At 42.8% G+C, this 17,055-nt stretch overlaps 2 protein-coding genes across 3 annotated transcripts in view; one reads left to right on the forward strand and one right to left on the reverse strand.

The window, feature by feature from the left end:
• Window positions 1-8,870, forward strand: part of LOC110536231 (palmitoyltransferase ZDHHC8B) — a 117,749-nt gene extending 108,879 nt beyond the window's left edge. The window contains exons 9-11 of the mRNA XM_021621881.2: window positions 2,434-2,540; window positions 3,191-4,320; window positions 5,162-8,870. Of these exons, the coding sequence (XP_021477556.1) occupies window positions 2,434-2,540; window positions 3,191-4,320; window positions 5,162-5,318 (1,394 nt within the window). The 3' untranslated portion in view covers window positions 5,319-8,870. The remainder of the gene's footprint in view (window positions 1-2,433; window positions 2,541-3,190; window positions 4,321-5,161) is intronic.
• Window positions 8,871-10,570: 1,700 nt separating this feature from the next.
• On the reverse strand, window positions 10,571-16,507 carry LOC110536235 (ran-specific GTPase-activating protein). 2 transcript variants are annotated; one of them, XM_021621886.2, is made up of 6 exons: window positions 16,351-16,507; window positions 14,270-14,406; window positions 13,831-13,988; window positions 13,474-13,602; window positions 13,277-13,345; window positions 10,571-12,797 (listed from the first exon to the last, which is right to left on the reverse strand). In XM_021621886.2, the coding sequence occupies exons 1-6, from the start codon at window positions 16,363-16,365 to the stop codon at window positions 12,670-12,672; spliced, it is 636 nt and encodes a 211-aa protein (XP_021477561.1). In that variant the 5' UTR covers window positions 16,366-16,507; the 3' UTR covers window positions 10,571-12,669. The 2 variants fall into 2 exon arrangements, with proteins under 2 accessions (XP_021477561.1, XP_021477560.1); XM_021621885.2 differs by having other exon boundaries at window positions 16,345-16,490.
• Window positions 16,508-17,055: the final 548 nt, after the last annotated feature.

Here is a 17,055-nt window from a genome sequence, read left to right on the forward strand (position 1 = left end):
ATATGGCACCACAACAAACCTACCAAGAGAGGGCCACCCACCAAAACTCACAGACCAGGCAAGGAGGGCATTAATCAGAGAGGCAACAAAGAGATCAAAGATAACCCTGAAGGAGCTGCAAAGCTCCACAGCAGAGATTGGAGTATCTGTCCATAGAGCCACTTTAAGCCGTACACTCCACAGAGCTGGGTTTTACGGAAGAGTGGCCAGAAAAAAAGCCCTTGCTTAAAGAAAAAAATAAGCAAATACGTTTGGTGTTCGCCAAAAGACAAAAAAATATGGAAGAAGGTTCTCTGGTCAGATGAGACTAAAATGTAGCTTTTTGGCCATCAAAGAAAACACTATGTCTGGTGCAAACCCAACACCTCGAACATCCTCGCCACAGTGAAGCATGGTGGTGGCAGCATCATGCTGTGGGGATGTTTTTCATCGGCAGGGACGGGGAAACTGGTCAGAATTGAAGGAATGATGGATGATGCTAAATACAGGGAAATTCTTGAGGGAAACCTGTTTCAGTCTTCCAGAGATTTGAGACTGGGACGGAGGTTCCCCTTCCCAGCAGGACAATGACCCTAAGCACACTGCTGAAGCAACACTCGATGGGTTTAAGGGGAAACATTTAAATGTCTTGGAATGGCCTAGTCAAAGCCCAGACCTCAATCCAATTGAGAATATGTGGTATGACTTAAAGATTGCTGTACACCAGCTGAACCCATCCAAATTGAAGGAGCTGGAGCAGTTTTGCCTTGAAGAATGGGCAAAAATCCCAGTGGCTAGATGTGCCAAGCTTATCGAGACATTACCCAAGATACTTGCAGCTGTAATTTCTGCAAAAGGTGTGTCTACAAAGTATTGACTTTGGGGGGGGTGAATAGTTATGCACACTCAGGCTTTCTGTTTTTTTGTCTTATTTCTTGTTTGTTTCACAAAAATATATATTTTGCATCTTCAAAGTGGTAGGCATGTTGTGTAAATCAAATGATACAAACCCCCCAAAAATCAATTTTAATTCCAGGATGTAAGGCAACAAGATAGGAAAATGCCAAGGGGGGTGAATACTTTCGCAAGCCACTGTAACATCACACTTCCCACTGCTATCAACCTCTTTAACCACTTCACAAAATCTTTCCCAGACGTTACTATTCTGGCCCTCCCTTTTCTTTATTTTCAGATTTCAGATTTTCTCTTATTGAATTCCTTTTTGCCTCAGTGGATCAACGTTTTCTGCCCAAGTTCCCGATAGCATTTGGCGCAGTTACAGTAAGGCCCTAAAACTTTGGCTTACACTCTATTTAAGCAATAAGGCCAGAGGAGGTGTGGTATATGGCCAATATACCACGGATAAGGGCTGTTCTTATGCACGACGCAAAGCGAGGTGCCTGGATGCAGCCCTTAGCTGTGATATATTGGCCATATATCACAAACACCCGAGGTGCCTTATTGCTATTATAAACTGGTACCAACGTAATTAGAGCAGTAAAAATAAATGTTTTGTCATAGACATATATCAGACCGCATACCATGGGTGTCAGCCAATCAGCTTTCAGGGCTCAAACCACCCAGTTTCTAATGGCAGAAAAAACCTCAGTGTCGCCTATAGATATGAATTGCACAAGAATTATACATGCATAACCCGCTCTTCATCCGCACAATATTTCATGACCCTAAACCCACGAGGACTAGTGTGTATCTCTCTCCCTGTGCTTCTCTTTCTGTCTCTTTTTGTTTCTTTCTCTCTCTGGTGTATTGCACCGAACTGCTGTCTCTGGCCTCCTAAAAGCGCTCCATCTCAGTGCTAGTTAGTGACTTATAGCTAGTTAGGCTTGATGAATGAACTCCAGCATGGCAGTCCTCTATCGCTCTTCATCAGCGAGGAGAAATGTCGTGTCGTTTGTCGTGAGTGGGCCTGGTTCAGTCAATCTGCTCCAGATTAGTTATGGACTCGGTGAGGGTACGCACACCCGCAAGCCACTTCGGCCCCTCAGGATGAGTTCAGATTTTTTGTGGCCCCCACCTCCATTCCTGATCTATTGTGGCATGGTGCATTATGTCTGGAGCTCCTTCCTGACTGTTTTTTTTCCATCACAGTAGCTCTACTGCCACCTGGTGGTGTTTTATGTTACTGAATTATTTGCAATGACAAAATCAATGCAGCAGCACAATATTTACCTTTGCTAGGACATGTCCACGTTCTGTTGTGCTGTAAAAGTAAAAGCAAAGATTTCAATATAAGGAGGATTTCTTATGATTGTCTTTATATGTTAGCTTTTGAATGACTTATTTTCTCAGTTTGCTTTTCTTTTTTAGCTTGAGGTGAAGACTACTTTTACAACATAATGAGCCGTGAAAGGCTCTGATGATGACAGCCCTATCAATTCTAACACACCTAGTCTGTCTCTCACAGTAACATTGTTCTTTGTCTTCCACTTCCAGATAGTTCCCTGTCCGGCAAGACCCATCCCTCCACCCCGGCCATGTACAAGTACCGGCCCTCGTTCGGCACCATCCCTAAAGTCCATTACCATGCGGCAGGAGAGAAGGTCAGACTAAATTACTGAATTCTAATAGTAATTGCAAACAGGCTTACCCAATATTTTACTTTATTCCTGCACTGTTGCGAGTGTGACTGCATATAAATGAACAGCATTTTCAATGTTTTATAAAAATGTTCTCGTTACGGCCTCCTGAGTGGCACACCAGTGGCAGTGCTAGAGGCGTCACTACAGACCCGGGTTCGATCCCGGGCTGTATCACAACCGGATGTGATCGGGAGTCCCATAGGGTGGCGCACAATTGGCCCAGCGACGTCCGGGTTAGGGGAAGGTTTGGCCAGGGGGGATTTACTTGGCTTATCGCACTCTAGCGACTCCTTGCGGCTTGCCGGGTGCCTGCAGGCTGACCTCGGTCGTCAGTTGAACGGTGTTTCCTCTGACACATTGGTACGACTGGCTTCCGGTTAAGCGAGTGTGTGTTTAGAAGCACGGTTTGGCGCGTCATGTTTCAGAGGACGCATGACTCGACCTTCGCCTCCTGAGCCCGTTGGGGAGTAGCAGCGATGAGACAAAATTGAAATTGGGGAGAAAAAGGGGGTAAAATACAGAACAAAACAAAAATGTCATTATAGTATGTATGGCTAGTCAAAAGAATAGTTCATATTTCTCACTACTTCTGTGTTGTTTTGTCTTGTCAGATTGTCATGCCAGATGACCACCGTAAGGCGTCAGCCATCTTGGAGGAGGGCCGTTGCCATGTCGACTACCGCTCAGAGCCCAACCTGGACCTGCCTGACTACCGCAACGCCCCTCTCCACCGCTCCTTCCAGTCCTCCCCACTGCAACTGGACTCCTACCCCATCAACTCCAGCTCCCTCAACCTGAAGCAGGCCCACCAGCGCAGGGACAAGGGCCAGCTGCCTGTCCTGCAGCCTGAGACAGTCACCTCCACCCCCTACAAGAGCGTCTTCTCCCCACTGTCCAACCGCAACAGCAGCCTCTCCTACGACAGCCTGCTCAACCCCAGCATTTCCCCAGCCACCGCAGCCGAGTGCATGGCCCACCCCGGCATGCCCTCTATGGGCTCGCACTCACCCTACCTGCCAACCAAAATGTGCCACATGCGGGGGCCTGAACCTCAGATCCAGAAGCAGCAGGTCCCCCCCAGCTTCAGCCCGGTGTTGGGCTCCGGGGGGATGGGGATGAGCAGGGGCAGGGGCAGGCAGTCCCCGCAGAACAGGGACCTGTCCCCGGTGTTGGGCTCCAGGGGGATGGGGATGAGCAGGGGCAGGCAGTCCCCCCAGGACCGGGACCTGTCCCCGGTGCGCTACGACAACCTCTCCAAAACCATCATGGCCTCCATCCAGGAGCGTAAGGAGATGGAGGAGAGGGAGAAGCTGCAGCACCATGGGGGGTTCTCCCAGGCTCAGGACTCGGGCATGTTCGACAGCTCCGGAGGGTACGGCCTGCCTCCCAGCGCCTGCTACCCGGATAGTCCCCGGGACCCCAGCTCCAGAGGTCCCACGCCTCCAGCCTACGGAGGCTCTAGGGACAACCTGATGGGGGTGGTGAGCTACGGGCCTCGGACGCCCGTGTTGCGCTCCTCTGGTGGCTCCTCTCTGGCACGTGCCCCCAGGACTTCCTCTAGCTCCATGCACATTGACAGCAGCATGCAGGGAGGGAGAGTCCCTGAGCCCCCCTGCCGCTCCCCACCCCACCAGCCCCACCACTCCCCTGCCATTCCCCAATCCCCCTCCTACACCCACAAGAAACTCTCCTTCATCCACGCCCTGGAGAGAACAGACTCACCCCGCCTTGGTGGCCCAAGGTACGAATCCTAACATACACCTAACGTCTCCTGGGGTGCATGAAATGAGCTGAGGCGCTGGGGAGGGAACAGAACTCACTCCCCATAGGAAGCCACGAAGCCCTGCTGGCTGACTGGTTAGAAACCAGCGGTGGATGAGTAGTGAGGATGAGAGAGCTTAGGCTAGGTGTTAACATGTAGCATCTGTATACATACAGTTTCCTTCGATATTATACCCTTTTATCCAATGAAGTACTGTGCATGGTGTTTGTTTGTCACTGGATTTTAATGTTTTGCTTTCATAGTAAGAAAAAAACTTTTGTATTTTTCTAAGTTGTCTGTCATGATGAATAAAGTTGCATTACCCCACTATCATTTCCTTCTGTTTGCATGCTTATCTCCCTCCTGTCACTCTCTTCCATCTGGGAATATCAACATCTACATCTCTGCATGTTTTTAGCACCTACAGAAACTCCGTACAAACCTAGTATATCACGAACAACACACTGTGGTTTTACCCTTTATTTCATAAAATGTCATTCTGATTTGGGGGTAATGAATACACCACTCATGGTAATTTATGCTAGCACCAGCAGGTACACTGGCATGTGTTTCATTACTTCTCTAACTAGTGCCATGGTCATTTACATAGTGCATGCTCCAGGGACCAGCCACACAAGACCAACTACTAACACCACCAGAACATGCATGTGAGAACAATACACACATTTTCTGGTATGACAACTGAATTATCTTTCCATGTGATCTGTGTTTATACTGCATGTGCATGTACATCTAAACGCTAAGTTAGTTCTCACTTCAAATAACTATGCCCTCTTGTTTTTTGCCCCTCCCCATTCAGAGAGGCCATGATGCAAAGTAAAGTGAATGGGCAAACAGACTGCCATCTAGGACCCAACAGCTCCAGTGCCCAGGGCACCACTCTCAGCCCTAGCCGCCACAGTAATGTCAAAAAGGTGACTGGGGTGGGTGGCACAACCTATGAGATATCTGTGTGAAAGGGCTGGGGCCCGGGGCGCAAAACCTTGAGGGAAGAGGCAGCATTCTCATGGCATCCACATCCAATGACAACAACAACTGTGCTACACAGAGAGGGTTCTCTTCTTCCTTTGACCTTTTTTTTTTATTTGATATTGTCCAATCAAGGGCGCATAGCATTTCCTACTTGGGAATTATTGGCGGACCTCTGCTCTTTCCGTGCCTAGCCCTTGGTCTCTGTGTCTGTACTGGAGGAGTGCGCCGTGATAAGTGTGTGTTTGATGGGAAAAGAACAACTTCAACCTAAAGAGGGCTGATGTTCTTACTGAGTGTTTTGTTGAATTTTGTGGCTTGTTGCGTTGGTCATCAGTGGACAGTCTGAATGAGACCTTAAATTTGGCGTTTACAGCATCTCAGTTGCGGTCTAGGTGCTGTTCTGTATGATCACACTCACTAACCACCCACCCAGGCCGCGAGAGGTTAATACACTGACACCCTTACACATACAGATGATGCCACATGTCTTTGTTCAGTCACATTCTCTGAAATAGCCATGGTATGGGGAGCCACCTCTAACCCAATAAGTCATGCATACAGCACCAATCCATTTGATTTAAGCATACAGCACCAATCCATTAGATTCAAGCATACAGCACCAATCCATTAGATTCAAGCATACAGCATCACTCCATTGGCTTCAAGCATACAGCATCACTCCATTAGATTCAAGCATACAGCACCAATCCATTAGATTCAAGCATACAGCACCAATCCATTAGATTCAAGCATACAGCATCACTCCATTGGCTTCAAGCATACAGCACCAATCAATTAGATTCAAGCATACAGCATCACTCCATTGGATTCAAGCATACAGCACCAATCAATTAGATTCAAGCATACAGCATCACTCCATTGGATTCAAGCATTCAGCGTCAATCCATTGGATTCAAGCATATACACATACCTCTTATGAATTCAAGGTGCTTTCAAGGTGCTGACCGTGTCTGTCTTGTCCATCAACAACATGTTGGCCATTACTGAGCAGCACAGAGAAAATATCACATCGCACCAGTCAGTGTTAGATCAATGCAATCTTTAATACTGTTCTAATACCGTCACAAGATGGGCTGAATGGATATCAAACTGTTAAATGGCAATACAACAGTGCTGTGTGGCACTCAGAGACACAGGTCTTGAATTTCTTCAACTACATTTATCCTCTGAGTTTTGAGGTGGTGTTTTAGGGCTTACAGTACAGGAGCATATTCATCTCAACTCTAGCTGAGCTCCAGTATTTATTTCCCTTTATAAACTGGGTGGTTCGAGCCCTGAATGCTGATTGGCTGAAAGTCATGGTATATCACACCCAATACCACAGGTATGACAAAACATTTATTTTTACTGTTCTAATTATGTTGATAGCCAGTTTATAATAGCAAAAAGACACCTCGGGTTTGTGGTACATGGCCAATATACCATGGCTACGGGTTGTATCCAGGCACTCCGCTTTGCGTTGTGAGCATGAACAGCCCTTAGCCATAGTATATTGGCCATATACTACATCCCCTCGTGCCTTATTGCTTAAGTAAGCTACAGTTATCAGTAACATAGTCCAACATTCTATCTATTGATTTCCATGTCATGTTTGAGTGACCCCCGACACAGATCAGTGCTAAGAAGATACACAAAAGCCTCTGCTACTGAGTGTTACAGAGGTGGCTGTTATCTGTGATCTATCCTGAATACCCCAACAAAACGGTCCTCCCCATATTCAGGACAACTCCCACCAGCTAACCAGTCAGCCATGCACCGCCAAAACATCTAATAGGCAATTTATTACTTTTGTGACTTAGTATTTTTAGTATAATAGGTCTACCCATAATAAGTTATGTTAAAGCCATGTATAATTGTTTTGTTATGATTCATATCAAGAGTGGAAAAAGTCTTCAGCTGTGTTACTACATGAAAACCTGTCACCCATTGCTATTTAGTAGTTTTTTTATTGATATTTTATTTTTATTTCCAACCTTTCGAAAATGTTTGATACATCTTGCTTTTTATACAGATACTCAAGCTTGGAATGGATGTTTGTATTTTGAGTGGATTTTGTTAATTTATAACTTAAGTGAATTAATGAATAAGTACCATAGCCGATATAGGGAAGGGGTTATGCTAGTTTGTTGTATGCTACAGTGTAAAAAATGTTATTGATTAAACTGTGATGAAGCAATGTAAAGTTATACAAAGCGGATGTCATTTAAAAAAGTGCCAAAGTTGGCTACTAACCCTGATTCTGTTAAAGCTCTGGGTACTCCTGAAATCCATCCACTTTAAGCAGCTGTCTGGCACAGCAAACCAAATGAATTACAAGACATGAGGAAAGTCATGGATAAAACTATGGGACTGTTGTTTTTTTGTTGTTCACTAATGAAAAGAAGATATAGTTTGATAGGTACATCTATTAATTTTCTTTAAAAAACACTGATTAAATGTAGCTTGAAAGTTTCCCTCTGTTTTGTATCTTTTCTTGTTTGTAAAAGGCTCTGAACATTTGAGGTGAGAAATGTCACCTGGTCATTTGCACATTCTTAGTGTTGAAGACAGAATTTGCATGGATGTAAAGGACCCTATTTGTTTGCAACTACACACCGGATCCATTAAATGACCATTGTGGCCTTTCAAGAGGACAATGATGTTTACTGCACAAAGAAATTGGATATGACAGGTAACCAGGTTGCACTGTGGGACAACCACCTATGAAATTCCACCAACAATTCTAATCATGCTTATAGCTGAATGGTCCCACTTATTCACTTTTTTAAAACTTATTGTACCTATTCATTGTGATACTCACTTTAACTGAAAGTACCATAATTGTAGATATCGTATAATAGATGTATATATACATTTATCAGAGTACACAGAAAGATGTGACCCTCACATTGGAGATAGTAGAGTCAAGAATACCCCTTGCCATGTATTGTTTTTTTAGCCTGTTATTTGTGGCACATACCATTCCATTTCTCCATCTTATCATATTATCAGTTCAATTGCAGACCATAAGCTTAAAATATGACAACACAAATTGATAACTGGTCCAACCCCATAGCAGACCCTAATTGTATTATATTAAACATGGCAAAGGGAGCTAGTTAGGTTAATATGCCATACTATTTTCAGCTGAATGTACAGTATTGGGTCACTTGTCTCATATTTAACTCAAATTCACCTGTGTTCCTTGCAGGTGACCGACCCAACATTCTTGATACATACTTGAATCTTCCCCTTCAAGCACAGATACACTTGACAAAAGTGATTGTTGTTATTCTTCCTTTAGATTACTGACACTTCTGTTTTTTATTTTTGCTGTCTGATGGATATTTCACCAAGGGCTCGATTCAATCCGTAACACTGAAGTTTGATTCGAGCCCCAAGTCACCTCACCTGAACAATATGAACTATTGCAGATTACTTGTTGCTGTATGTCTTGCTTATCATAATCAGATGTAGTATTTTGTAACATTTGTTATATGAATAGAAAAATAAATGTAGACAGTGTATTGGAAATACTGTTAATGTACATGCTTAATTATTTTTGTTGAAAGGAAATATGCCACTTGATGACAGAATTAGAATAAAGAAATGTTTGTCAAGCCTATGCATTCACTAGATTGACGTTGAACATTTCAGTGACACAGATAGAAACATTTCAATTTGTTCAATGAGATTTCAGTTATATCTGGTGGAATGTATTAGAATGCATTTCACTTGTCACCACATCAGTTACATCACTTAAATGGTTGGTGAATAAGCATCAATTACTGCAAAAAAGTAATCAATCAAATGTATTTATAAAGCCCTTTTTTACATCAGCCGATGTCAAAGTGCTGTACAGAAACCCAGTCTAAAACCCCAAACATCAAGCAATGCAGATGTGGAAGCACAATAGTTAGGAAAAACTCCCTAGAAAGGCAGGAACCTAGGAAGAAACCTAGAGAAAGCAGGCTCTGAGGGGTGGCCAGTCCTCTTCTGGCTGTGCCAGGTGGAGATTATAACAGTATATGGCCAACGTGAAAGCGTTAGTATATTTATTTATTTATTTATTTACCTTTATTTAACCAGGTAGGCAAGTTGAGAACAAGTTCTCATTTACAATTGCGACCTGGCCAAGATAAAGCAAAGCAGTTCGACAGATACAACAACACAGAGTTACACATGGAGTAAAACAAACATACAGTCAATAATAAAGTATAAACAAGTCTATATACAATGTGAGCAAATGAGGTGAGAAGGGAGGTAAAGGCAAAAAAGGCCTTGGTGGCAAGGTAAATACAATATAGCAAGTAAAACACTGGAATGGTAGTTTTGCAATGGAAGAATGTGCAAAGTAGAAATAAAAATAATGGGGTGCAAAGGAGCAAAATAAATAAATAAATTAAATACAGTTGGGAAAGAGGTAGTTGATAGGGCTAAATTATAGGTGGGCTATGTACAGGTACAGTAATCTGTGAGCTGCTCTGACAGTTGGTGCTTAAAGCTAGTGAGGGAGATAAGTGTTTCCAGTTTCAGAGATTTTTGTAGTTCGTTCCAGTCATTGGCAGCAGAGAACTGGAAAGAGAGGCGGCCAAAGAAAGAATTGGTTTTGGGGGTGACTAGAGAGATATACCTGCTGGAGCGTGTGCTACAGGTGGGAGATGCTATGGTGACCAGCGAGCTGATATCTTACTGGATTGTGTATAAACATTTTAATCCAGACCATTTTGCAAGGCAGACAGCATTGGTTTTCCATAACAAACTTACTGATGCACATAGGAATTCCTCTCTAGGGCTGGCACAATTACCGTATAACAACGTAACCGACGGTAATGGATGAAGACCGTCATGAAAATAAAACTGTCAAAGCTGTTTAAAAATTTGTGTGGAACGAACAATTTACTGAAGACGGGACAGCCGGCCATTTGTGCGGTTCAGTCCGTTTCTGCTGTAATTCACTTTACAACGTGACAACTTTGTTGCTCTTTGCTGAAACAAGCAAGGTGTTGTAGCAAACAAGTCTATGATTGCCTAGGCAATGCCCTCTCCCTGCAGCAGCAGCACATGCAGTCAGGAGTCAAGGATAGGAGAAAATGTCCAGATTTTTCTCAAATCCAACAAAAAAAATTCAGTGACCACGGTCATTTGGCTGACCAATAACTTTCATCCAAAAATCCATGACCGTCACAGCCCTCCCTATTCCTCACTCCACATAAAATAGCAAAGACAGACAAAATGGTCTTTGAGAGCTTTTATTGGAAGGTGGAGGAAACCATTTGAGTGGAAATGAAAAGCAACATTCCATCCATGTACATGTATTTACAGATGCACTGGCACTTCGATGCAGGGTCAATGCAGTTAGTGGGGACAGGTTAGGACGGTGAGCACACCTAATACCGCATCAATACACTCTTCCAATATACCTTGTCTACATGCTTGTTTCACTTTGAGGGAATGTATTATGGCCTAAAAACAAACTTGAGCCACCGGGAAGGAGACCTGAGCCAGAACATAGATTGACGAGCCTCCGCTTAATTCTGATAACCCGTTGTCTTTCATTTTGATTTGGTGTGATCAGTCAACAACAAAATGAAGCTGAATTATGCAAATGAGAATATGCAGTAGGACCTCTGAGCGAGCAGCAGACTAGTTCCCAGAGTACACCTGATTTTACCAAGCTACGGCTGCATCTCAATGGTCCAAAGTGTCTTCCTCCACTAATTTCCTCTCCTTCACCTGAACCTGGGATGGGCAACTCCAGTCCTCAGGGGCCGGAGTTGTACCCCCCCTATCCGTAGCAAACACAGCTGATTAAATGAATTGCATTCTAAACAGAAGATCATGATTAGTTGATTGAGTCAGGTGTGTTAGCTGGGCAAAAGGGTGACACCAATTCGGCTCCCAAGGGCTGGAGTTGCCAATCCCTGAACTAAGTGGACAGGTGAAGGCAAATTCCTGCTTGGTAAGCAGCCACCACCTTGCCTGTATTAAGATCAGTAAAGACTAAGGAGAGGATACAGAGGAAGCCTCCATATTGAGTTTGTGCCAAAGACATTACTGCTCCTCACACGTCCTTTCCGTCCGTTTTCCATACTTGTGGCGCTAACAAGCAGTCCTGTTCCATATGAACTAACTTTGCTTCAGAATAACAAAAGACTTACCCAATGTGGGAATTACCAATATCACAAGCCTCATTTCACAGTATGGTAAATTGACACCAATACCTCTTTCATATACAAAGATCCCACAAACGTACCACGACTGCTTATTTTCACCTGCTTTTTGGTAAATCTTTAAGGGGTAGGGTATAAAAACAAGGCAAAGTAAAAGCCACCTAAAGACCTAGTCATGATTACAGAATTTTCACAGTCCCTGTAACCCAGCATTTCCCAAACTCTGTCCTCAAGACCCAAAGGGTATACATTTTGTTTTTTGCCCTAACACGAAACAGCTGATTCAAAGCTTGATGATTAGTTGATTTGAATCAGCTGTGTAGCGCTAGTGCAAAAAACGTGCACCCCTTGGGGTCCCGAGTTTTGGAAACCCTACTGTAACCAAAATACAGGTATCGGGTCTGTGTGAATGAGGGAGTAGGCGTGTTTCGCACCAAGTGAAAGCCGGCTCAAAACAAAAGTGATGTAATTAATCACGTGGTATAATGAGTAGGATTCTGTGTTCACATGCTAAAGTGATTACTTATCTTCCTTCCCAATGAAATCTAATTTCAAAACAAACAATTTATGGAAAATATGTTTATGGACCATGCTGCCTTGTTGACAACATGACTAAACAACACAGATTACTGTTATATTTGAGAAGGGCGCTCCTCCCTCACCGCTTTTGCCCATTTACGTTACGTGCCATAGACCAGTGTCCTCCAGCAAAGCATAATCGGATCCAACCCGTGGTGCTGTTTTTTTTGCAGGTAAATTCATTAAACACGGTCATTGTTTAATACCTCCCTAATTTGTCATGCAAACAGCCCCCATGGTTTAACACACACCCCCCCCCCCCCCCTCTCAATTTGAAAGCGGTAAATAAAATGGGCTAATTTACCAAAACAGGTAATACACCACATCTTCTGTCTGAAATGAGTGACAGATGAGCAGAACAGACAACTTGGTTTTCCATGATGGAAAAAGCAGAGGGCAGTTGGGGAGGGGCACATTTTAATGAATGGATCATTTTTTTGCGGCACCAAGGTCTTGTGATCTCGAGGTAAACAAATCATTAAAAAAAACTAAATAAATCAATATGCAAGTGTCCAAATTCAGTTTCTTTAGAGTCTATTGTAGAAAATGACAAGTTGAAGATCAGTAAAGCAAGTTCTTGGTTTCATTTCTTCTCTTCTGCTGCCGCTTTCTCCTTTTCCTCCTCCCTCTTTTCCTCTGTCTTGGTCTTGTCTTTTACAGATAGTTCCTCCAGTTTCTCTGCCACTTTGTTTGCACTGTCAGTGTTTTCTCCTGCAGAGAACAAAAAGATATTAACTGTGATGTGTCATGGTGGGCCAATGACTGAGCAAACAGGTTGGCCATGATGAGGCTCCAAACTACATCAAGTGTTGATGGTATCAGTCTTCATCTAAGAGCTTGTTTTGGGGCATTGCGGATGTCCACCATTTGAATGACAGAGTATTCCATCTTGAGTGTTTCACACATCTTTTTGTTCCACTGATACGTAAGATTAATCTAAACTGGGTAGTGATTAACATGTGACCTTATGAATAATGGTGGTTCTTTGTAATTAACACTGCAGCGAGAACAATTGTAAGTGTGGCAGAACATACCAACACTAGCCTAATAGTGGGCCAAGCGAGTTGTTGAATTATCCATGTTAATTTAGCAGACAAAGTTCCAGGCTGGAGTGAGCGGCAGAGAACAGAGTATTGTCTGCATACTGGTTATGAAAAATAATGCGATAAAAAAAATAATTGTACACGAACCTGATCCGTCTTGAGATTTTCGGACTTCCTCCTTGCATTCATCGAACTTCACCTTAAATTTCTGAGCATCTGAATAGGACAGAAGAGTTATTTTAAACCCCATCCACACATTGACAGATCACACTTTTTGCATGGGAAGTCAACCGAATTGTAAAAAGCTAATGCAGTGACGGAAATAGAAGTGTTGTCACACTCACTTTCTGCATTGAGGAAACGGATTGCCAGGAGTTCAGGTTTGGGATGCTCATCAGCGAAGTCGGCAAGTGTGTTCCATACCCATGCCCTGTCGCTGCCGGCGTTGGGCTTCAGCTCCATCACAGGGAAAACTGAAAGAGCAGAAAGATGAAAAGGATTTAGGCCACTGACCCATAGAATCACATATCTATACAATGACTTGTTTTGCTTATACCTCACCATCATCTCATAGTCAAAATAACAATTCAGTGGACAGGCAACATCAAATCATGGGTTAATGGACAGGTTTATGTTCGACACAAGACAGCACTGCAGTGATAAATGCTACTGCCTTAGACAAGAAGCGTTCCGTGACTCACTGTTGTGATTGGCACAGATCTTTAAGGTCCGGTCTCGCCTCATCAATAGGCGGATGGTGCCCTTCTCTTTGTGTTTCAGGAGCTTGACGTCGCCTGTGCCGCGCTCCTTCCACTCTGGTGGTTCGTTCTCAGAGGCAAAGCGGTAGAGCTTCGCCCGCCTGAGGGGAGAGACAATATGGGTAAAATGCTGAGGCTTTGGAGGGAATCCGTAACAATACTTGGATGACAGAGGGCTGGATAGTTGCACTACACTTGAGACAAATCCTAACTTCTACTTAGGGTAACATTTCACTTAGTCTCTATTTGACAGTGCATGCCTAAGGAAAAGTTTGATGAATTTACCAATTTGATGTTAGGATTCAGCCATAAATGAATTACAAATTGTGTATAGCTCAATGAGTTAGGCTATTCAAAGCGAAATCTTTCAGCATCAGCTTACATTTTGAATAGTTCCTCCTCGTCCTCCTCTAGTGTCTTCACATCCTGCTCTGGAAGAGACACGATGGGCTCATAATGGGGATCGTGGTTTGATTCTTCTGCATTGTCTGTTGAAGTCTCCTGCTCTTCTGGTGTTTCCTATAAAAACATATTTATTTGAAAACATGTTAAGGACAGCATTTGGCATTCAAAATTATCAATTGAGAATAAAAATCCTCCTCAAAAGTTTCAGTGGGCTTCAGTGGTTCCACTTGGATTGTCATCTCACTTCAAGTTTGTGAAATGTACTTTACAAGTCAGTGTTTCAGACTGTAAACAGTAGGCTCCACCAACTAACTGCAGAGGGATGTGAATAGAGGGATTTGAGAGATCAGGCTTTGGAGGTAATCTTTTGTGTGCAATTTGCTGTGGCAACTAAACTTAGTTTCACTGGTGCTGAGCCAAGCACCTCTGCTGCTGGATGACTTTACTAAAGGCCTTGCGAATCCATATGATCTCACACTTACTACAGAACTTGTAATATGGCCTAACATTACATAATCAGAGATAATACTCAGACAAACACTCCTTACAAGAGGAAGAAAGGTGAAGCAGGTGGACAATGTTTTTGTTTCCTGTTCAACAAACTTTAGCTAGTTAGTAACATAAGTAGTTACATGTGAACTAGCCAAATTTGCAGTCAGCTACTAAAAAACTAACCTGACAATAATATCAGCATGCCACCTAGAAAGCTTAGCTCTGCCATAGGATTTATTTAATAGCTGCCTGAACCAAATGTATGAATGGGACGCGTGTGGCTCCATGCTTTCGAGTGTAATGTAACGGCTAGCTTCAACTAAGCTAACAACATGGATCCATATAAGACTATGGTATGTTGCTAGCTACTGTATGTAGCTAAACATGGAGCAACACAGGCCCATTTTATACATTTGGTTCAAGCAGCTAATAAATAAATTCTACGGCAGTACTGCAGCTTGCCAACAGTAGATGGCTTGCTGACATTCTTGTCAAGCTAGTGTTTTGGTAGCTGACTGCACATTTGGCTACCTCATGTACAAACAGTAACGTTAGCTACTTACAGTACGTTAACGTTAGTTACCTAAAGTTAGTTGTCCAGGTAACGTTATTAACAGAAAAGTTACGTTTGTGATTGTCCCCCTGCTTCAATCAATCGTTGTCTTTTTTTAGGTTAATGAAGTTATCCGCTTTTATTATACAGCTGTCATAACTTAGATAGCATTTCAGTGTTGTCATCATAGCTAGTTACTTAGCTAAATGGATAAACAAGTACTGATAAAGTTGACGCTAGTTTTTTTCGGCCTGGAGTTAGCCAGCCAGCTAGCTTGCTAACGTTAGCTAGGCCACTGAGAAAGCACTAGACCAGCTAGCACAGCAGTAGGTTAGCTAGCTAGAGATGAAAACGGTTTGGCTATTGTGTAAATGACACATAGTGGGTACTTGCATTTACCTAGTTCTGTTAAATCAGTGTAAACTCAGGATGAATAAAGCAATATACTATCTAGCTACTGTAGCTATTGTATTGTCTGAGGAACTGGCTTCTGTTGCCAACTGGCTGGCTAACAGTAGCAATTACTGTACAGTAGGGGTAACATTAGACAACTCTTAACAATGCCAAATAGTGTCCAAGTGATACCGCAGACAAATATATATTAGGTTTAAATAATAATTTTGAAAGTAGTGGCGGCACGATTATATACTTGTTCGCTAGCTATATGGCTGGCTAGTTTGCCTTTGGCTAGCTAGTTAACGTTAGCTAGCTTTGGACCAGGTATAAAGAAGGGCGGCAAAAGTATTGAGTTGCACACTTTTGACACATACAACAAAATACATAACTGATTGACCATTATCTGGAAAATGTTGTTCTAAGGCCGATTATATTGATGTTTAACAGGGTTGTTAAAAAAAAAAAATCTGCATCCCTACCCGGCATTTTTATCTTCCTGGGTACAACCCTAGCAATATAAAACTTTGAGAATGCCAACCAAAACATTACAATTGAAATAAAATGTACATTTCATTAAATGCACGATACATACATATGTTAAAAATTCATACCCGCACCTTCGGATCTGCCATATTAATGTAGATGTTTGTAGATTATGGAATTTAGTTTGATTGATTCAAAACCAAAAACTCGCCGTTTCTCTCTTCCTGCTGTAGATTTCGCGCGCCGAAATGTCCTACTCGCGTTTTCCCCATCCCGGCACCCCTCCAATTTCGACACTATTTTAAAGGGCTTTACATTGAGCCATACAATAACTTTTAAACGTATAAAATGCTCTTTACCAAATACAATAATTACGAACATGTTTACACTCGATGTATTATTGTTTTCTTTATTAAATATGGTTATTTGTTTGCAGTGCACTTCAAAGTATACTCTACGCATTTCCTAACTATGTGAAAGGTTGCTACATATCATCAAGTGGCATGTGTGTTTGAAACGTTGGATAAATACGTAGCTAGCTAAAATGTCAACAAAAGTAAAAACCTGACACATTGCGACCAAAGAGTTTTTATAACTAACCCAAGATAGACCAGAGCCTGACGTTTACAATGGGAGCAAATTAATCACAGTGGGCAGAGGAAACAATGAGGTGGGCAGAGCCAAGCACGAGCTAGTGAGATCCTATTGGCGTGTTCTAGCATTTATTAGCATATTTACATTAGGTAACGCCTACTCTCTGAGGTGCGCGTGTGCAATAACTCAATTCGCCCTTTGTACTCCTGAAAAACGAAATTTTTTGAAACTTTGGCAAAGGGTAA

This window comes from Oncorhynchus mykiss, chromosome 11 (genome assembly GCF_013265735.2).
Source record: "Oncorhynchus mykiss isolate Arlee chromosome 11, USDA_OmykA_1.1, whole genome shotgun sequence".
NCBI lineage: Eukaryota > Metazoa > Chordata > Actinopteri > Salmoniformes > Salmonidae > Oncorhynchus > Oncorhynchus mykiss.